General features: G+C 62.6%; 1 protein-coding gene across 1 annotated transcript; it reads left to right on the forward strand.

The window, feature by feature from the left end:
* The first annotated feature begins 17,457 nt into the window (after positions 1–17,457).
* Positions 17,458–19,240, forward strand: LOC112909789 (melanoma-associated antigen 8-like). Its single transcript, XM_025985857.2, has one exon. The coding sequence runs from the start codon at positions 17,687–17,689 to the stop codon at positions 18,713–18,715; it is 1,029 nt and encodes a 342-aa protein (XP_025841642.2). The 5' UTR covers positions 17,458–17,686; the 3' UTR covers positions 18,716–19,240.
* The last annotated feature ends 2,481 nt before the right edge of the window (positions 19,241–21,721 follow it).

The following is a 21,721-nucleotide window of genomic DNA, read 5'->3' on the forward strand; positions in this document are numbered from 1 at the left end:
AGGTACGGGCCCGTTGGGTGGGAGGGAAATGGGAGAGGAGATGGCTTAGGGATGCACAGTCTGGTGCTCCGCAGGGCACGCAGGCATTGGGTGGGGTCAGGCTGGCTTGAGGCCCTCTCAGGTCCTAGCTCTTCTGTGGGACCCTTGCGTGACATTCTGTGTTTTGAGTCCCCAAATCTCGGCTGGGGCCGAGTCAAGGACAGCAAGCGCATCTTGTCCCCTGAGGAGGACAGAGCCACGGTGCCGTCTTGGGTGGAGGCACTGGCCTATGGGAAACTCGGCCTCCCGCGGCTAAGCCATCTGGGCCCTGGCATGTCAGCCCGGGCCCCGGGGCCGCCACGGAAACGGGCCTTCTTTGCTTCCTTTCTCAAGACCCCTTGGCAGAGAGGATTGCTCTGGCATGGCCCAGAGGCCCCAGAGCTGGCCAGAGCCCCGGGCCGGCGACTCCAGCAGGACACGGCCAGGTGGGCTAGGAGGACGGCCACCCCGAAGGGGACACTAGGTCCGTGTGAACTCGCCACAGCTTCTGCGTGGCCCTGGGGAAAGTGCTGAGTGCTGGGCCTGGGGCCCAAGGCTGGGGCTCCCCGGGGCCCAGCAGCCGCCCCTCCCCGGCCTCATCCATGCAGGCGCCACCCTTGCCCTGTCATGGGTCCCTGCACACTTCAGGGGCCTCCTCAGCCCCGTCAGGAGGAAGCCTTTGTGGCAGCCGTGGCCCCCGGGGCAACGTCCCAGGCTGCCCCCTCCTCCTCCCCGGGCCCAGAGGCCCGCCCCCCCCCCCCGTGGCCTGCACTTGCGCTGTGGGGCACAGCACCCTGGGCTGGGCCCCCCGACACCGTGCTCCCCAACCTCGGGTCCTGTAGGGCCCCGCACCAGCCCCAGGCCTCACGGCGGTAGGTCTGATCACAGCAGCTGCGTCCTGGGGCACCCGCTCACATCTTCCTGCACGGGTGCCACTGTTTCCCATGCAGCTCACAGTGGCAGACTGCTGGCCACGTGGAGCCCGCCTGCCTGCCACCCTCACCCCACCCACCTCACCCTACCTCTGCTGGGAACACGAGCTGGAGCCCCACGGTTCTGAGATCCCAGGCCTGGCTCCCTCTCGAGCTGCCGAACTGAGTCCCCTCCCCACGCGGTCTGTAGCTTGCCTTTGTCCAGGAGCCTGCTGGGCCCGGAACAGATCACCTCACAACTGGGTGGCTTAGGAATAAGGAACAGTCATTTCTCCCGGTGCTGGAGGCTGGAATTGCGAGGTGCCAGCAAGGGGGAGCCAGAGCCCTATCCTGGCTCCAGCTGACACCTCCTCCTGGGTCCTCTCATGTTGGAGGGGCCTGGGGAACTCTCTGGAGCCTCTCTTACTTAGAAGGTGGAGCCCCATCCAGGAGGGTTGCGCCCTCTGAAGCACCTCCCAGAGGACCTGTCGCCAAACGCCATCGTGTCTGGCACTTGGGATTTCCACACATGTTGGCGGGGGGGGGGGGGCACGTTCCAACCATAGCGCTCCCATCCTGCCTGCTGCCCCCCTGGCCATAGGCCCCTGGGCGGAGTCCTGCTGGGAGGGGCTCCCCTGTGACTGGACCTGTGCCAGCGCCACCCAGGGGCGCTGCTGGCCTTGCAGCCTCTCCTGGTCTGGTCCTCTTCCTGGAGCATCCCCAGATCCCTGGAGCCCCCCGCGATTGCTGATGCGCCCTTGGGAAGTGACAGGTCTGTCCCTCAGAGGCTGGTGTGGATCCAGGGTGAGGTACCAGGGTTCAGCAGTCAGTTGAGGGGCCCCTAAAGATGGCGAGGCCAGAAAGGCATCAGAAAGCTCCTGCCCGTCATGGGGACTCCTGCTGCTGTAGGGAAGCCACTGCCTTGGGAGAGGCTGACCCCACAAGCCTGGCTGGCTGGCTTGCACACCAAGCCCAATGTGCACGTGTCCCCGGTGGCTGGGCCGCCTTGGCGTCCCCGGAGGGGAAGCAGGCAGCTCCACAGACAGACCCCGAGCTCTGGGACCGTGGCCTCCCCGGGGGGCCCCCACGCGGGGCCCACATCTCTGCAGATACCTTGGGGCCCATCCTGCGGGTGGATTCCTTACAGACACGCATGACACAGGGCTTGTCCTCTCCTGCTGCCCGTGCACGTGGCATTGTGACCCAGACCCGAGAGGGGCTCCTAACTCAGGATGCCTGCCAAAGGGGCGAGGCCCCGGGAGGCCCTGAGAGGCCCCAGGAGTGGAGCGGGGTGCCCCAGGAGCTCAGTGCAGATCTGCTCAGACCCACTCGAGTGGACGGAGCTCTGCTGTCGCCTCCTCATGCAGGATGGCCCGGCTCCCTGCAGTCTGCCACGAGGACTGGTGGCCTATGTCCCCCTCCTTTCTCCTGGTGCACCTACCGGGTTGTGAGGGGCCTCATGTGCCACCCACCCCCACCCCGGGAAGGCCTTGCTCCTTCCTTGCCCCCTCCCGACCAGGATGAAGAGTGACTTACACCCATTCCACAAACTAGACAATTCAGGATGTCCTCCCGACTGCCTCTGGACCGTGCCGGGTGTTTCTGGTTCCTTCTACGACAAAGGTGCTATGCGAACATGCTTTGGCACCTACTGCCTAGGACGTCTCCAGGCCAGGGGGTCTGGGGGACAAGCCTGGGTGATGCGAATAATGTAGTTCGGTTACTGACCTGACACACCAATTTTGTAATCACGGAGGAAAAGCAAATCCACCCCTGGGCACACGGGGGAACGGGGAGAGCTTTGGGATCTTGGGGTTCCGGAAGTGCTCCTGGAAGCTTTGCCCTCCTCCCCAGGAAAACCCCCATGCTGCCCATGTGAAGGCCACGCAGCCAGAGGCCACAGTGACTACTGAGCCTTGCAGCACCGTGAGACACATGGGGCGTAGACAGGCAGGGTGGCCAGGATCCCCCGCAGTTGTCCACTCTGCATACAGAGACAGCAGCACATTCCACACATTCCATTCTACCAGGCTGCCCACGCCGACCCTGCCAGTCCCAAACCCTGGAACGGTTACCTGTCCCTGTGACCAAAAGGCTCTAAGGCAGAGCATCCCCAGGCCCACCCTGGGGTCCATGAAGTGGCAGGAGCAGCTCGCAGAACGCAGGCGCACAAGTAACTTCCTCCATCACTGGTGGATCGTGAAAGGATGTAGCTCAGCAGCGGCCAGACACAAGAGCTGCACAGACCAAGTGACGTGGGAAGGGGTGCAGAGCTGCTGCTCTGTCTGCGCGGCCCCTCTCCCACACCTCCCCGTTCACCAGCCTGCCAGCTCTCTGGCCCTGTGCCTCTGGGGTGTAGGGGAGGCTCCATCACCCGATCCCCAGCCCCTCTGCCCTCCCTGGGGCTGGGGGTGGGGCTGAAGGTTCCATCCCTCCACTGGCCTGGGTGGTTCTCCTGGCCACCAGGCCCCATCCCAAGGGGCTTCCCGGAGCCACCTCAGGGACGTAACAGAAGACACCCTCCTTACCCCCCACACTCTGGAATTACAAGGGTTAAGGGAGCTCTGAGGCAGGACCCTGGACCAAGCCCAGATACACAGGAGAAATGGGTCTCGGTCCCGGGACGACCCACTCCAAATCCTCCTCATAGGTCACAAGATCACGCCTACATTGCAGCTGTCTGAAGACCGCTGCCCTGAAAACGGTGCCCAAAGAGGTTTAGAGACCAGCTTTCAATTCCTGGACTATACACTCAGAATAACCATGGCGGGGTCACACGGTAATTCCACCCGTAATTTTTCCAGGGCCTGCCATACTCTTTTTCCAGAGCAGCTGTGACCGGGTAACATTCTCACAAGAGCATACAAGGGATCCCATTTCTCCACAGACTCTACACTGGAGAGGATAAGGCAACACAACTCTACTTCTTGGGCTCAACGTTTCTGATGCTGTTGGGAAGAAACCAAATAGCGTTCCTTCCTGTCACAGGACAGTGCTGGGTCTTTGCAGGATCCAACAAGGATGCTCAGAGCAATCACCCACTTCAGACTTTGCTCCCACCCCTAAAGCGCCCCTTCTCTAAGTAGAGCCACTGCCCCCCGCCCACTGCATGCTCTTCAGCTGCACACGAGGAGTCACGCTGCCCACAGAGCCCCCAGGGCCCTGGGGCCTTCGCCCCTGGAGAGCCTGCCCCGGGGGCCGCCGCCCCCGTCACCCTTCCACCCCTTGGGGCTGGCGCAGGTCTCAGGGCACCCCTCTCCACCTCCCTGCGGGACGGCGGCTGCTACACACAGTCCCTGAACGTGGTGTGGCCCCGGGCCCCTCGTGTCCTCACTGCTCACACACAGGGCCTTGCAGGGAGCAGAGCTCAGCCGCTGTGTGGCCGTGAGGGAGCCGCCAGCAGGGCTCCTCTGGCCTCTCGCGGGCCCTTTCTCGTCCATACCACCGGCCCCGACCCATGCCAGAGCACACTGGTCTGGGAAGGCCCTTGCAGAATGAAAGGGCGAGGAGGCACAGGAAGCCAGAACAAAAGACTTTCCTTTTTCTTGGCTGCACGTCCCGACCCTGTCTCTTGAGCTTCTGTCCTTGACGCTTTCCAACCCATTTTTTTCCTCAAAGCCCTGGGATTCTGTCTGGAGTCTAAAGTACATGGCTTGGTCTCTCATCTTGAATACTACATATAGTGTAAGTTCATATATATATACACATGCTATACATATATATATGTATTTAGGAAAAAATATTAAATATATGTGTTTTTTTGTTGTCTTTTATACTTATGCTTCTACTGTCTCCACTTGTACATATCCCCCCGCCACTGTTCACCTCTTCCACCCGTATGTCCGCTTTTACAAACCAATTGCTTGATGTGACGTGTAGGTGCAGAAAACCTCGTCCTGCCTTGTTGGGAATGCCACTGCTACAAGTCCCCTAAAGATATTTATGCAGTTTTAGATATGTACATGTATCCTTACCATATTATCCACCAACCATATGGGAATGTACCCAAGAAAGTTAAAAACTTTTCCACATGTGATCGTACGCATTGATGTTTATTATTGTTTTTGTCATCTTTTTTTCAAATATAGAGGTACCCAGATGTGTTTTAGTAGGTTACCTGATAAGCTGTAGTAAAACCAGGTAATGGATTCTGGGTGCTCTCAAAAGAAATGAGCTATCCAGTCATGAGAATTTTGGAGAAACTGAAATGCATATTACTGAGTGACCGAGCCCATGTGGAAAAGCTCCATGTTGTATGATTCGCAATTAATGACACTGTATAAAGGGAAATTTCTGGAGACTACGACACTATCATTGGTGCACAGGGCTGTGTGGGGAGGAAGCAATAGGCAGAATAGTGAAATCCTCTGTCTAGTACTATCCTGATGGATACACATCATCATACATGAGTTTAAACCCATAAAAATAAATACCAGGAGTGAAGATTAACGGGTTCTATGGGCTCTGTGTGATGTGGATGAATTGAGGGCCTTCATCAGTGATGAGCAGCGTGTGGCTGTGGTGGGGTGTTGGTATGAGGGAATCTATGTAGGAGCGTGGAAGCGGCTAAGTGGGAAATCTGTGTATAGTGCTGTTTCCCTGCACCTAAGTGTGCTCTACAAAATGGCAAGTCTTTCAAAACACACAGAGTATGAACAGCAGTATCAGAACAACACAGAAGAAAGCCCCAGGGGTACCCTTAAGAGTGCAGGTGGATTCTGGTATCTGGGGTGGGGATGTAGGGGCAGCAGGGATGTGGGGAGAGAATGTAGGCTGCAGAGATGCAGAGGAAAGCAGGGGGAGTGGGAACAACTTTCACCTTCTGCCCCTACTTCCTGGCACAAACCTGATGCACGACCTGGCAGGACACATGCCAGTAGCCCTGGGCAAGTATCAGGAGAGCAGAGAACACGGCACTGTTTGAGGCGGATGCTTCTGGATTCTGGCATTAGCTATCTAAAATCACCTTACAATGGCAAGATGTCCTTTTCAAAACTTATTTGAAGAGGATATAAACACTGGAGCGGAAATAGAATAGTGAGTATTGACATGTAGTGTGAGAAGTTAGTCTTTCCTAAAGGCAGTATATCCACAGGCCACACATATATAAATAGGCCTGTAAGCGTGCCAGCACTCATACGCGTGCACAGGACACACTCGGTAGAGAGGGACGGTGTGTTTCTCCCGATGACGCAGCAAGTCAGGGGAAAACCCCCTGCAGTGGGCCCCGCAATACTGGACGCCCCTAGACACCCTTGCAGCTGCTCGGCCGCCCCCAGGAACGTAAACCTTTAGCACGATGTTCCTAAAGTCTGGCTGCTGGCCAAGGGACCCCATGGGAAGGGGCGCTTCCTCGCGGCCCCTGCCCCTACCCTGCCCCTGCCCCTGCCCCTGCCCCTGCCCCTGCCCCGGGAGAAAGGGCGCTGCGGCTGCACAGCAGAGGCTGCAGGCAGAGGCAGCTGCACAGGCTGCAGGCAGGCCTGTGTCCTGATGAGGGCCTCCTGGGAGAGGACTGAGAGCCGAGCTGTCCCAGGACGCTGGGGGCCACCGAACCCTGCTGTGCCCCTGCCAGCAGCCCTGGGCCACCCCGGGACCTGCAGAGCCGGTGGGGTGGGGCCCGAGCCGCAGCCACCATCCCTCAGGCGCTCAGGGACGTCGGGGCCTGAGAGGCTCGGGGTCAGGGGCACAGGCTGAGGTCTGCAGAGAGCCGAGGCCCCAGCCCGCCCGAGTGCAGGGAGGGAGGCCCCGCGAGAGGACCCAGGGAGCCTCCCACACGGGTCCTCCTACCACCGCCCCGCGGAGCCCATCTCCAGGGGACGTGCAATCAGCCCTTAGGGACCGGTGCACGGGGTCCCGATGTGACATGGGCCGACTTCCGCCGCGGAGGTCTGAGAGAGCGGAGGGCCTCGTGTGGGGGGACGCAGTGGGGTCCCCTGGAAGGAGGCCAGGCCCGGGCGGCGGCAGCCAGGCAGCAGGTAGCCCCGGGAGGGGGCTCGGAGGGCGGGGGAGGGGCCCCGGAGGTCGGCGGGGTTGGGGGGGCCCTTTCGGAACCCCGAGAGACCACCGGGGGAAGGCGGGGCCACGGCGTGGAGCTGAGGGCACGATGCTGGGGCCTGGGGCAGTGGCCTGAGAAGGGGCAGGGACACAGGGAGTGACGGTGGGGGCGGGGTGAGAGGGCGGGGACCCAGGAGCCCAGGACAGAGGGGACCCTGCGGAGGTCAGGGCCCACGGTCAGCCCGGGAAGGCCGCGGAGGAGCGGGACGGGGCCAGATGGTGGCGGCGGGTGCGGCAGGCCTGGCACATCCGGGTACCCGAGAGCCTGAGGCCCAGTGTGGCGGGAGCAGACGCTGAGGGGGGTGGAGGGAGGGCCCAGGGGCTAAGGGGAGGTGAGGGATGGACCCTGAGGGGGACAGAGGGGACTCGGCGGGGGTCAGGGCCCACGGTCAGCCCGGGAAGGCCGCGGGGGAGCGGGATGGGGCCGGATGGTGGCGGCGGGTGCGGCAGGCCTGGCACATCCGGGTACCCAGGAGCCTGGGGCCTGCTGTGGCAGGAGCTGACGCTGAGGTGGTTGGAGGGAGGGTCGCGGGGCTAAGAGGACCGAGGGATGGGCCATTGACTGGGACAAAGAGTATCCCGTCAGAGGATCATAAGGGCTTTGAGGCCCCCTGGGTGGGGACCTGCCCTCACATGGGAGTATGGGTGCTCAGACTTCCACATCCGGGCCTCCTGAGGCACTGGGGGCCCCTGGCATCAGGATCAGGGCTAGGACACGTGGGTACAGGGGAGGGCCCCGGGTGCTGCTGGGAATCCCGGTGAGGATGCGGAAGAGGCCCGGGGGACCCCGTACCCCAGCCCAGAGTTAGTCCGGGGAAGGTCGTGGGGGGGATGGGAACACGAGGTGAGGCCCCACTTCTGCATCCGGGCTCTGAGAGACCAGGTGTTAGGAGCAGCTCTTAGGTGGTCAGACGCGATGGCTGAGGAGCTACGGGAAGGCAACATATGAACCCTGAGGGAGGACAGAGGGGACCCGGCGGAGGTCAGGGCCCACGGTCAGCCCGGGAAGGCCGCGGGGGAGCGGGATGGGGCCGGATGGTGGTGGCGGGTGCGGCAGGCCTGGCACATCCGGGTACCCCAGAGCCTGAGGCCTGGTGTGGCGGGAGCAGACCCTGAGGTAGGCGGAGGGGAGGGTCCAGGGGCTAAGGGGAGGCGAGGGATGGACCGACCCCGAGGGGGACAGAGGGGACCGGCGGAGTTCAGGGCCCACGGTCAGCCCGGGAAGGCCACGGCATAGCGGGATGGGGTCGGATGGTGGTGGCGGGTGTGGCAGGCCTGGCACATCCGGGTACCCGAGAGCCTGAGGCCCGGTGTGGCGGGAGCAGACGCTGAGGGGGGCGGAGGGAGGGTCCCGGGGCTAAGGCGAGGCGAGGGATGGACCATTGACAGGGACAAAGGGGACCCCGTCGGACGGTTGCCAGGGCTGTGAGGTCCCCGTAGGACCGGAGACCTGCCCTCTGGTGGGCGGCCGCTCGGGTAGTGTGGCCACACTTCCATATCCCGGTCTCCCGAGACACTGGGGGCCCCTGACGTCAGGAGCAGGGCCTAGGACATGAGGGCAGAGGGGAGGGCCCCGGGTGCTGCTGGGATTCCCGGTGAGGATGGGGAAGAGGCCCGGGGGACCCCGCACCCCAGCCCAGAGTCGGTTCCGGGAAGGTCGTGGTGGGGGGGATGGGAACACGAGGTGAGGCCCCACTTCCGCATCCGGGCTCTGAGAGACCAGGTGTTAGGAGCAGCTCTTAGGTGGTCAGACGTGATGGCTGAGGAGTTAAGGGAAGGCAAGATATGAACCCTGAGGGAGGACAGAGGGGACCCGGCGGAGGTCAGGGCCCACGGTGAGCCCGGGAAGGCTGCGGGGGAGCGGGATGGGGCCAGATGGTGGTGGTGGGTGCGACAGGCCTGGTACATCCGGGTACCCGAGAGCCTGAGGCCCGCTGTGGCGGGAGCAGACCCTGAGGTAGGCGGAGGGGAGGGTCCAGGGGCTAAGGGGAGGTGAGGGATGGACCCTGAGGGGGATAGAGGGGACACGGCGGAGGTCATTGCCCACGGTGAGCCCGGGAAGGCCGCGGGGGAGCGGGATGGGGCCAGATGGTGGCGGCGGGTGCGACAGGCCTGGTACATCCGGGTACCCGAGAGCCTGAGGCCCGGTGTGGTGGGAGCAGATGCTGAAGTGGGTGGAGGGAGGGTCCAGGGGCTAAGGGGACGCGAGGGATGGACCCTGAGGAGGACAGAGGGGACCCGGCGGAGGGCAGGGCCCACGGTCAGCCCGGGAAGGCCGCGGCATAGCGGGATGGGGTCGGATGGTGGTGGCGGGTGTGGCAGGCCTGGCACATCCGGGTACCCGAGAGCCTGAGGCCCGGTGTGGCGGGAGCAGACGCTGAGGGGGGCGGAGGGAGGGTCCCGGGGCTAAGGCGAGGCGAGGGATGGACCATTGACAGGGACAAAGGGGACCCCGTCGGACGGTTGCCAGGGCTGTGAGGTCCCCGTAGGACCGGAGACCTGCCCTCTGGTGGGCGGCCGCTCGGGTAGTGTGGCCACACTTCCATATCCCGGTCTCCCGAGACACTGGGGGCCCCTGGCATCAGGAGCAGGGCCTAGGACATGAGGGCAGAGGGGAGGGCCCCGGGTGCTGCTGGGAATCCCGGTGAGGATGGGGAAGAGGCCCGGGGAACCCCCACCCCAGCCCAGAGTTAGTCCGGGGAAGGTCGTGGGGGGGATGGGAACACGTGGTGAGGCCCCACTTCCGCATCTGGGCTCTGAGAGACCAGGTGTTAGGAGCAGCTCTTAGGTGGTCAGACACGATGGCTGAGGAGCTAAGGGAAGGCAAGATATGAACCCTGAGGGAGGACAGAGGGGACCCGGCGGAGGTCAGGGCCCACGGTGAGCCCGGGAAGGCCGCGGGGGCGCGGGATGGGGCCAGATGGTGGCGGCGGGTGCGACAGGCCTGGCACATCCGGGTACCCGAGAGCCTGAGGCCTGGTGTGGCGGGAGCAGACCCTGAGGTAGGCGGAGGGGAGGGTCCAGGGGCTAAGGGGAGGCGAGGGATGGACCGACCCCGAGGGGGACAGAGGGGACCGGCGGAGTTCAGGGCCCACGGTCAGCCCGGGAAGGCCGCGGCATAGCGGGATCGGGTCGGATGGTGGTGGCGGGTGCGGCAGGCCTGGTACATCCGGGTACCCGAGAGCCTGAGGCCCGGTGTGGCGGGAGCAGACCCTGAGGTAGGCGGAGGGGAGGGTCCAGGGGCTAAGGGGAGGCGAGGGATGGACCCTGAGGTGGACAGAGGGGACCCGGCGGAGGTCAGGGCCCACGGTGAGCCCGGGAAGGCAGCGGGGGAGCGGGGTGGGGCCAGATGGTGGCGGCGGGTGCGACAGGCCTGGTACATCCGGGTACCCGAGAGCCTGAGGCCTGGTGTGGCGGGAGCAGATGCTGAAGTGGGTGGAGGGAGGGTCCAGGGGCTAAGGGGACGCGAGGGATGGACCCTGAGGAGGACAGAGGGGACCCGGCGGAAGGCAGGGCCCACGGTCAGCCCGGGAAGGCCGCGGCATAGCGGGATGGGGTCGGATGGTGGTGGCGGGTGCGGCAGGCCTGGCACATCCGGGTACCCGAGAGCCTGAGGCCTGGTGTGGCGGGAGCAGATGCTGAGGGCGGAGGGGAGGGCCCTGGCTGCTGCGATTCCCGGTGAGGATGCAGAAGCGGCGGAGGGACCCCGCACCGCAGCCCAGAGTCAGTCCCGGGAAGGTCGTGGGGGGTGGGGGTCGTGGGAGCAGGTGGTAAAGCCCCACTTCTGCCCCTGGGTCTCTGAGACACAGGCCTAAGGCACGTGCCTCCCTCAGGTGGGCAGAGAGGAGGCCCTGCAGTCACCTGAGCAAAGGTTCGAACCCTCAGGGAGAAAAGAGGAGTGCTCTAGGTGGTGGGGTCCTCGTGTGAGTCCAGGAAGGCCCCTGGGGGTTGGCAGTACGGGCCGAGTCCAGGCGTCGGCATCTGGGTCTCGGGGAGTCAGGAGGCCTTGGCGTCGGAACAGGGCCTCCCTCAGGTGGGCAGGGGGAGTGCCCAGGCCCTGCTGGGATTCCTCATGAGGTTGCAGAGGGAGGACGGAGAAACACAGGACAGTCTGGGAAGGCCCCTCATGGGCTGGGGAGGAGACGGGCATTTGGGGAGTGCAGACAGCCACATCCGGGTCTCAGAGCATCCAGAGGCCTGGTGTCAGGAGCAGGGCCTCAGGTGGGCAGAGGGGAGGGGCCAGGTCCTGCTGGGATGTTCAGTGAGGATGCAGAGGGAGGACCCAGGGACCCTGCACCCCAGCCCAGAGTCAGTCCTGGAAGGTACGTGAGGGGTGGGGGATGGGAACACGTGATGACGCCCCACTTCAGCATCTGAGGTTCTAAGAGACTAAGGGCCTGGTGTTACAAGCAGGGCCTCCCTGAGGGGGCAGAGGGTGGGCCCAGGTCCTGCTGGGACTCCCTGTGAGGATGCGGAGGGATGACCAAGGGACCCCGCATCCCCGCCCAGAGTCAGTCCCCGAAGGTCTGTGAGGGGTGGGGGATGGGAACACGTGGTGAGGCCCAAATTCTGTATCTGGGTCTCAGAGCATCCAGAGGCCTGGTGTCAGGAGCAGGGCCTCAGGTGGGCAGAGGGGAGGGCCCAGGCCCTTTGAGGAGACAGGGCCCATCCCATGACAGATAGAGGTACGCTGTCCCTGCTGCAGCCCTGGGGGCCCCTGGTTATGGAGGTGGTGTCCAGTGAAATATGCTTGAACCTTTGGAGAGATCTTGGGACCTGGGTCCGAGGGGAAAGGGCTCGGGTCGGCTCGGGGCCCCAGCACAGACTGTGTGGGGAGTCCAGATAGCAACCAAGGGAAGCCTGAGGGACCAGGCACCCCAGAACAGAGGCCTGCTTCCCCACAGATGTCAATCCCGAGCAGCAACCTAGGGAAGCTCCCCATCTTGGGCAGAGGACACTTGGGCTGCCTTGACCTCCACATCTGGGGCTCAGACAGACAGGGGGACTGGTGGAAAGAGCAGGGGAGGGCCGGGGTTCTCCTGGAGTCAAGATGAGGACAAGAAGGAGGACTGAGGGATCCTGGACCCAGCAGGGAGTCAGTCCCAGGAGGCTCCTGGGTGGGAGCACGATGACACGGGGCAGGTGCTGACTTCTGCTCCGGGTCGTGAGACAGAGAGCTTGTCGTAAGGAGGGCTCTCGGGCAGCAGAGCCGAAGGCACAGGCCATCCAGGGAGTCCAGATGGGGTACAGAGGGACCCCAAGGAAACCGTGTGAGCCTCTGCCATCAGCCCGGGGACTCCCCAGACTTGGTAGCCTGTTGTGACGTCCACAGTCTTTGCCCGCGGTTCTCGGGGCAATGAGGGCTTTGGTCTGAAGGAACAGGCCTGGAGACGGCAAAGAGAGGACCAGATGTGCTGCGGGCAAGTGGAGATCCCCGAGGGAGGACTCAGGGAGGCGCCCGGACTCCACAAGAGGGACAGCGCCCTGAAAGCTGGCCCTGCTGTCGGCCCCGGGAGGTCTGTGTGTGCCCTGTCCACGGGCAGCGTGTCAGGACTGCCTGACCAAGGCTAGGGCCCTGGTTTAAAAACTGAGGGTCAGGAGCGAGTGGGCCTGGATGGGAGGCTCCAGAGGTACGACCTGGGAGACCCTGGATAGAGGGGCTGGTCCTGGGAGAGTCAGGCCCGGGGGGCCCCTGAGCAGAAGGAGGACAAGCAGAGTGTGCGGGCTTCCGCCTCCGGGACCCACAGAGGCTGGGGCTGGGGGTAAGAGGCAGGTCCTTGGATTTGGCAGCAGGGAGGGCCCAGATCCTGCCAGAGTCAAGGTGAGGACCCTCGGAGAACTGAGGGGACTCTGGTCCCCAGGACAGAGTCATCAGTGGGAGGCCCTTGAGCAGCTGGCCACCTAAGGCGCACCCCGAATTTGGCCTTGGATCTCAGCCGTGCATGGGGCAGTCAGAGGAGAACGGACTCAGGACAGCTGAGGGCAGGGCCTCCGGTCTGGTTGGCGTCCGGGAGGGGTGCAGAGTGAGAGTTGAGGACCTTAGAGCCTAAAACAGACAGTGATTTGATTGCCCTTGGGCACCTTCTTGGCCATTCCCCTGGAGGAGGGGAGCAGCCGACCTGTGTCCTGACTTCTGCACCCAGGGTCCCAGGAGGTGCCAGCCTTGGTCCTATAGTGTGGCCTCAGGTCAGGAGAGGGTGGAGTCTCACGATCCTGAGGGAGGACTAAGCAGACCCCCACCCAGACGTAGGGGACCCAGCGAAAACCTGCTCCTGGGGTCAGCCCTGCAAGGCCAGGCCAGGGGTCAAGAAAAGTGAGCACCCTGCTTTCTCCCCTGGGTCCCAGGGTGTTCGGGGCCTTGGCCTGTGGGTGGGATGCATACTCAGGTGAGAAGGGATAGTTCCAGGTCCTGCCGAAAATACACATGAGCACCCTGAGGACAGAGTGGACTCCTAGCCCAGGACCGAGGGGCCAGCCAGTGCTCCCAGCTCTCTGTGAACTGGGTGGAATGTAGGTGGAGGGCAAGGACTGCTGCCACCTCCCCCTCCTCTCCCAGTTCTCAGGGAGGTGAGGACCCCGCTGGGAGAGGTCCCAGTCAGGGCTTGGGAGCAAGCCCACCTGGGGGATAGATACCCAGGAGTCCTGGGGCCTGCCAAGAGTCAGTACGGGGACCCCCCAACCCCCCGCCCCCACATTGAAGGGGTGAGTGGCCCCCAAGACAGCCCTCAGGCCCAGGAGGGGATGGCCCAGAAATCTGGGTGCCCCTCCCTGGCAGCCCTGGGAAGGGATGGGGTGGTGGGGCCTGTCCCACGAAGCCCCTCCTCCTCTTCAGATCCCTGGGCTCAGGGAGGGGAGGGCCTGGGCCTGAGGGTCTGGACTCAGATCAGCAGAGGAGGCGGGTGCCCTGCCCTGGCCCCGGTCCCGGCCCTGGCGGGGCTCGAGGTGAGAAATGAGGGGATGTCTTCCTCAGCAGGATCCCTGGGGACCAGGCCGCCCCGGCCGCTTGTGTGGGCCATGGGGAGAGGCGGGACGGGTGGGCCGACTGATTTCTCTGGACTTTGGCTGGTGGGGGGTCGTTGCAGGGGCCCTTGCAAGGAAAGTGCAAGGAGGGTGGCCTCAGGGCCAGCCAGAGAGTCTTCCCAGGCCTTGCATAGGGTCCAGGTGAAGAGCGAGAGGCGCCCCATCCTGGCCCAGAGGGAAGCCAGAGCTGGGTCATCCCTCCCCTGATGCGTGATCCATGATCCATGATCCCTTATTTGGTGGCTCTGGACGAGCCCTGGAGACCTTTGGCAGGCCTGCCCAGAGCCGGTCCCCTGGGCTCCTTGTGTGGGGAGTTGGGGCAACCTGGTCTTGTGGGGATGCTTTGGCCTCAGGCTCGCCGATGGAGGCCTGGGGCACGGGCCCTGCCAAGGGCCAGGGGCCAGGGATGGGGCCTGGGTTTGGGCCAGGGCAGGGGCCAGAGCAGTCTGCTGAGAGGCCAAGGAGGGGACCACCCTGCCTGGCCTGCTGGGACCTCCCAGGGTGGGATCCAGCCCTCCTGTCCACACTGGGGCCCAGGGCTGGGCTCACAGTCTACACCCTGAGGTGCCCCCTGCTTCCCTCCTGCAGGGCCTCCAAGAACTGGCAGCAGAGCCCTCGGTCTGAGGTGGGAGCGCTAAGGTCGCAGAGCACAGGAGCACCGCGTGTGCGCCGGTGCCACTGGTCCAGGTGAGGTGCATGCTCTCTCTGAGCCTGGCGCCAGGGGCTCGCCTCACCAGGCCTGCCCAGCCCAGCCCAGCACACAAGGGAGCCCTGGCAGCCAAGCCCGACGCTGCCCCTCGCTGCCCTGGCCACTCGGGTCTCTCTAGGCCAGGCTGCTCCCCCACCAGCCCTTTCACCTCTGTGGTAAGGTCCTGAGGGACAGGCTTTGCGGGGTGCATGGTCAGGGTGGGTAGAGATAGCTGCAGGCACTGCAGGGAATCAAAATGAACCTTGAAGGGGCTGAAGGGGTTCCCCACCCACACAGAGTGGGCCCCGGTGTCCCGGCCTTGGCATCCTCAAACACCACTTTCCGGGGTGGCTGCAGGTGCTGGATGCACCCATCTTCTTGGGCTCCGGGAGGTGAGTCTCCGTTCAGAGGGGTGGCTTCAGGTCAATAGCAGAATCCACATGTGGTGGGCAGGGAAAAGAGGTCAAAGATTTGCCAGGCGTCAAGCAAAGGACCCTTTGGGAAGACTGAGGGTATGGAGGTTCCCCCACCTTCAAAAGAGAAGGGCCCTTGGGATCCCTGGGTGGCGCAGCGGTTTGGCGCTTGCCTTTGGCCCGGGGCGCGATCCTGGAGACCCGGGATCGAATCCCACGTCGGGCTCCCGGTGCATGGAGCCTGCTTCTCCCTCTGCCTGTGTCTCTGCCTCTCTCTCTCTCTGACTATCATAAATTAAAAAAAAAAAAAAATTAAAAAAATAAATAAATAAATAATAAAACTTTAAAAAAAAAACAAAAACAAAAGAGAAGGGCCCTTAGAGAGTCCAGGTTCCCTGTTCTCAGCACAGGGAGGGCTGGACGGGGCCTGATCCCGAGCGAGGGCTGGGGGTGCTCAGGGATGTGGGGCCCATGGTCTGTAGGAGACCTCACGGCGGCAGATGGAGGATCCTAAGATTCCCCCAGGCAGCAATGCGAAGGCCCCGAGGGAGGACCGACTGGACCCCCAGCCCTATCTCAAGAGAAAAGACCGCCAGAGTCCGGCCTGCCTGGTGGGCGGCGTGGGAAGCACCAGTCAGCGGTGGCCCCCAGCAGCATGCTCGCTGGTCCCTCGGGCGGGTGGGCGGGCAGGAAGGTGGGCGGACCTGAGAAGGGTGAGGTCTTGGTGTGAGGGGCATGTGTCCCCTGTTGGAGGTTGGGGGCCCAGAGGAAGGGCAGGCCCTGGCAGGATAATACTGAGCACCCTCTCGGGAGCCTGAGGGCATCTGCGCCCCAGGACAGAGGCCCGGTCTCCAAGCCAACCCTTCCTGATATTGCCTGGCGTGGGCCTGGACGAGGAATGAGGACATTCATTCTGGTACCAACAGCAACAGGGTGGGGGGTTCCCCACAACAGGGAATCTCTTAAACCCACCTGAGTTCAGGAAGTCCGTGCAGCCCTGACACTATCCAGAGATAGGCTCAGATTCCAAAGGCACGGGCTCGACCTACAAGGGTGGCCAAGCCTTCAGCGGCCACTTGGATTGTTTCGGGTGCTTGAGACCAAAGGGCTCTAAGGCACAGTGTCCCCAGGCCCACCCTGGGGTCCATGAAGTGGCCGGAGCAGCTCGCAGAACGCAGGCGCACAAGTCACTTCCTCCATCACTGGTGGATCACGAAAGGATGTAGCTCAGCAGCGGCCAGACACAAGAGCTGCACAGGCCACGTGACGTGGGAAGGGGTGCAGAGCCACCGCTCCGTTAGCGCGGCCACTCTCCCACACCTCCCCATTCACCAGCCTGCCAGCTCTCTGGCCTTGTGCCTCTGGGGTGTAGGGGAGGCTCCATCACCCGATCCCCAGCCCCTCTGCCCTCCCTGGGGCTGGGGGGTGGGGCTGAAGGTTCCATCCCTCCACTGGCCTGGGTGGTTCTCCTGGCCACCAGGCCCCATCCCAAGGGGCTTCCCGGAGCCACCTCAGGGCCGTAACAGGAGACACCCTCCTTACTCCCCACCCTTAGGAAATTCCAGGAGTCTGAGAGCAGAGAGCCAGGAACTGTGCACCGAGGGCACATCTCTGTTTGCTTATAAATCAGTATCCGAGGTGCCTTTTCAAGCTTGTTGGAGCTCTCGGGGAGGTGAGGACCAGCTCTGAGAGGACAGCAGGCAGGTTATCTGAGGAAACCCATCAGTGCGACAGACAAGAGTCTCAGGTGAGGACCCGGAGAGAAGAGTGAGTGGACCCTGATTGTCAGAAGAAGGAGAGGACCCCACAGACACCTGGCCTGCCCCTACTGTCAGCCCTGGGAATTGGGACATGGCCCTTAGGGCTGAGCCCCTTCTTATTTTCACATCCCTGCTCTCAGGGAGGCCAGGGCCATGGCCTGAGGGTCTGGACTCAGTCAGTGGAGGCAGGATCCCAGCCGCCCCTTCCCAGGAATCTGGGAGGCCCTGGGAACGCGTGGCCAGATGTGGACACCCTGTGTTCCTTCTACTCAGTCTCGAGGCTTTATGGTCGTATTCTGAGACTTTTGCTTCAGGCCAGCATAGGGGTGGGGCCCAGGTCCTGCCAGGGCAAAGGTGAGTCCCCTGAGTGAGCAGGGAGGGGACTTACCCGGGCTGCAAGTGGGGACCCCCCAGAGCCCAAGCCAGCCCTCCTGTCCACACTGGAGGCCCAGGGCTGGGCTCCCAGTCTGCACCCTGAGGCATCCCCTGCTTCCCTCCTGCAGGGACTGCAGGAACTGGGAGGTGAAGGCCTAGGTCTGAGGCAGGAGACCTAAGTCACAGAGCAGAGGAGGCCCTTGATCTCCTCTTCCAGCTTCTTAGGGCAAAGGCTGCCCGGGGGTAGGGGTGGAGGGAGACGCCGGAGGGTGCCCACATGGCAGAGACCCGGAGTCTCCTTCATCACAGCTGCCAATGGTGCCTTCCTCAACCGAGGCCCCACCCTCTCCTCGCTAGCCCTGTTCCCACGTCACCTCTCTCCCCCAGGCCCTTGGGTCCCTTTGCCCCCACCTGCTCATAACCCTTCTGCTGCAGACACAAGTCATCATGACTCTGGGGGAGAGGAATGAGCTCCCGAAGCATGATGAAGATCATCAAGACCCAAGGGAGGTCCAGCGCCCAGTAGATGCACAGCTGTCGGAGGCTGAGGAGGAAGAAGAGGGCCTGTCTCCCCCCTCCTCCACTTACTCCCCTTTGTTTTCGGGTTCCTCCCCCTCCTCCTCCTCTTCCTCTTCCTATTTCGCCCTGTACCCTGGCACCCCAGAGGAGGGGTCTGCAGCTGGGTCCCCAAGTCCCCCCCAGAGTCCTCTGAGGGCCTGCCCCTCCCCCAGTGCCCTGGCAGGCCCTCCCTGGAGCCAGTCTGAAGACAGCTTCAGCACTTCAGATGAGGAGCGGTGGGGCACCGGGGTGGAGGGGGAAGTTGCCCCGCCCGTGGCCCTGGAGGGGTTCCATGTGAAGGCGGTTGACCTGGTAGCATTTCTGCTCCACAAGTATCGCACCAAGCAGTCTACCAGCAAGGCAGAGATGCTGGAGGTCATCACCCCAGAATACCAGGACGACTTCCCAGTGATCTGGGGCCAAGCGTCCGAGTGCATGCAGCTGGTCTTTGGCCTAGACTTGATTGAAGTGGATCCTATCGTACACTCCTATGTCCTGGTCACCGTCTTGGGCCTCAGCTATGATGGGATGCTGAGCGGTGAGCAGGGCCTGCCCAAGACCGGCCTCCTGGTGCTGCTCCTGGGGGTGATCCTCCTGGAGGGCGACTGTGTCCCTGAGGAGAAGGTGTGGGAGGCGGTGGGGGTCATAGGAGTGTTTGCCGGCAAGCAGCACCTCATCTATGGGGAGCCTGGGGACCTCCTCACCCACGTCTGGGTGCAGGAAGGCTATGTGGAGTACCGGCAGGTGGCGGGCAGTGACCCTACTCGCTACGAGTTCCTGTGGGGGCCCAGGGCCTACGAGGAAACCAGCAAGCTGCGGGTCATGGAGTATTTGCTGCACATCAATAGCAGGCAGCCAGCGTACTCCCCGGCCCAGTCTAAGGAGGAGAGGAGGAGTGATGAAGAAGAGGGGGCCTGAGCCCTAGGAGCGGCTAGGCCCTTCCAGCCTCGGGTGGGGTCGGTGGCTTGTCCCCTAGTCTGGGCCCGAAGGGAGGCATCCCTTCTGCCGCTGCTGGTGCGTGTGTATGTTGGACGAGACTCAGCTCTGGGCTTCCTAAGGAGTGCGGGGAGGGTCGGAGGAAGGAAGCAGGGCAAAGAGGCCCTCTGGGGGCCTGTTCTCTACCGTGATCCCGAGGTCCAGAGCTGGTTACCATGGGGAGGCTCTCCCACGTTGCTCAGATTTGAGGGTTTCGTAGGCTTCAGAGGTTATGTTTGCGAGGGGCATCCCCCACGAAGCCCCTGTACTTCCCCAGTTCAACAGTTAAACAGTTTTGTCCTGTCCTGGAAACCAGCTGGCCGACCCGCCTGCCTCCGTGTTTGGGCTCTGGACCCACATCCCAAGGCATCCGCGGCAGCGGAGGAATTGGTTGGAAATGTGAAAGCACGTCGTCAAGTGATGGGGTCAGGACATAGAGAAAAAAAGTAAAAGGTTGTTTGTTCTTCATTCTTGTCCCTCTGGTCTGTCATCCTGAAAATGCCAGAGGAACACGGACCGGTGTGCTCTGGCATGTGCCGGGGCCTGCGGAAAGGACGAGAAAGGGCCCACGGGAGGCCAGGGGAGCCCTGCTGGCGGCTCCCTCAAGCCACACAGCGGCTGAGCTCTGCTCCCTGCAAGGCCCTGTGTGTGAGCAGTGAGGACACGAGGGGCCCGGGGCCATGCAGCCTTTGGGGACTGTGTGTAGTGGCCGCTGTCCCGCATGGAGGTGGGCAGGGGTGCCCTGAGACCTGCGCCAGCCCCAAGGGGCGGAAGGATGAGGGGGGCGGCGGCCCCCGGTGCAGGCTCTGCAGGGACCAAGGCCCCGGGGCCCGGGGGGCTCTGTGGGCAGCGAGACTCCTGTGCAGCTGAGGAGCGAGCAGCAGGCGGGAGATGGAGGCTGGCCTCCACTCTGCCTCCAGGTCGGGAAGCGGGGACCTGAGGCTTGTGGGGGGGGGGGAGGAGTGCAGACTGCCTGGCAAGGTGAGGGGGGCGGGCCCAGGCCGGTCAGAGTCCCTGGAGGGGCCCAGGGAGGTCAGGGGGGGCCTGACCTCCCAGCCTGAAGGAGGGCCCCGCCTTCCTGCTCCCCACTCCCCAGCCCGGAGCCCATCTCCACCGGACCCACCTGCTGGGAGCACTGGGGACTCCTGGCTACGAGGTCTAGATGGGACATGGGCTGACTTCCACCTCGGAGGTCTGAAAGAGGGGAGGGCCTCGCGTGGGGGCTCGGATTGGGGTCCCCGCAGAGCGAAGGTGGGCAGGCCCTGGCTGGTGGCAGCCAGGGGAGCAGGTGCGCCAGGAGGGGGTTTGGAGAGCGGGGAGGGGCCGGCCGGGGGGGGGGGGGGGGGACCTGTCAGAACCAGGAGAGACCAGGCGGGGCTGTGGCCTCGAGCTGAGGCTTGGATGCTGGGGCCTGGGGCAGTGGCCTCGGTTCAGAGCCAGGACGGACCTGGGCCCTCCCTGGAGTGGGGTGAGGAGCTGAGGGAGAACTGCGGGTGTCCCCCGTCCCACCTTCATGCCTCCACTCCTCCCGGAGAGATGGAGGCACTGGGCCCCCACCTCCGGACTGGGGGGGTGGCCTTGGGGAGGCCGGACTCATGCGGACACCCGGGAAATGCGCTCTGGGGTGGGGGTGGGGACCGGAGCCCACGGAGCTCAGGAGCCTGGTCCAAGGGAAGTTTGCAAGGTCTGAGGGGGGGAGGGGCACAGGGAGTGCCTGTGGGGGCGGGGACCCTGGAGCCCAGGACAGAGGGGACCTAGCAGAGGGCAGGGCCCATGGTGAGTCCAGGAAGGCCGCGGAGGAGCGGGACAGAGCCAGATGGTGGTGGCGGGTGCGGCAGGCCTGGCACATCTGGGTACCTGAGAGCCTGAGGCCAGGTGTGGCAGGAGCAGATGCTGAGGGGGGCGGAGGGGAGGGTCCAGGGGCTAAGGGGACTGAGGGATGGACCCTGAGGGGGACTGAGGGAACCCGGCGGAGGTCAGGGCCCACGGTCAGCCCCGGGAAGGCCGAGGAGGAGCGGAATGGGGCCAGATGGTGGCGGTGGGTGCAGCAGGTCTGGCACATCTGGGTATTAGTGAATTATTATCTATGTCCCTTTTTTTTTTTTTAATTGGAGTTCAATTTGCCACCATTTAGCATAACACCCAGTGCTCATCCTGCCAAGTGCCCCCCTCAGTGCCCCTCAACCAGTCACCCCAATCCCCCGCCCACCTCCCTTTCCACTTGTTGGTTTCCCAGAGTTAGGTATGTCTCATGTTTTTTCACCCTCACTGATATTTTCTTTTTTTTTTTTTTTTAAATAATTGACATTTATTCCTTTATTCATCTTGTTCATTTTTTTATAATAAATTTATTTTTTATTGGTGTTTGATTTATCAACATACAGAATAACACCCAGTGCTCATCCCATCAAGTGCCCCCTCAGTGCCCGTCACCCATTCACCCCCACTCCCCGCCCTCCTCCCCTTCCACTACCCCTTGTTCATTTCCCAGAGTTAAGAGTATCTCATGGTTTGTTACCATCTCTGAAATGTCCCACTCATTGTCTCTCCTTTCCCCTTTAATCCCTTTCACTATATTTGTATTCCCCAAATGAATGAATCCATATAATGTTTGTCCTTCTTCAATTGACTTACTTCACTCAGCAAAATACCCTCCTGTTTGGAGAGAGAAAATCTTAAGCAGACTCCCCACTGATCTCAGGGCCCAACATGGGGCTCAATCTCACGACCCCGAGACCATGACCTGAGCCGAAATCAAGAATTGGATGCCTAACTGACTTAGCCACTCAGGGGCACCTGTATTGCTCAAATTTTTAACAAGTTGGGCAGATCATTCTATTACTTATGCTATTAGAGTATTATCAATGTATATCTCAAAACTAGGAAGTGTAAAATTATTATAAGAAGACTGCAAAGATGATAAGAGTGTTATAATGTTATTTTGAGGAA

Source organism: Vulpes vulpes, chromosome X (genome assembly GCF_048418805.1).
Source record: "Vulpes vulpes isolate BD-2025 chromosome X, VulVul3, whole genome shotgun sequence".
Taxonomy (NCBI): Eukaryota; Metazoa; Chordata; class Mammalia; order Carnivora; family Canidae; genus Vulpes; species Vulpes vulpes.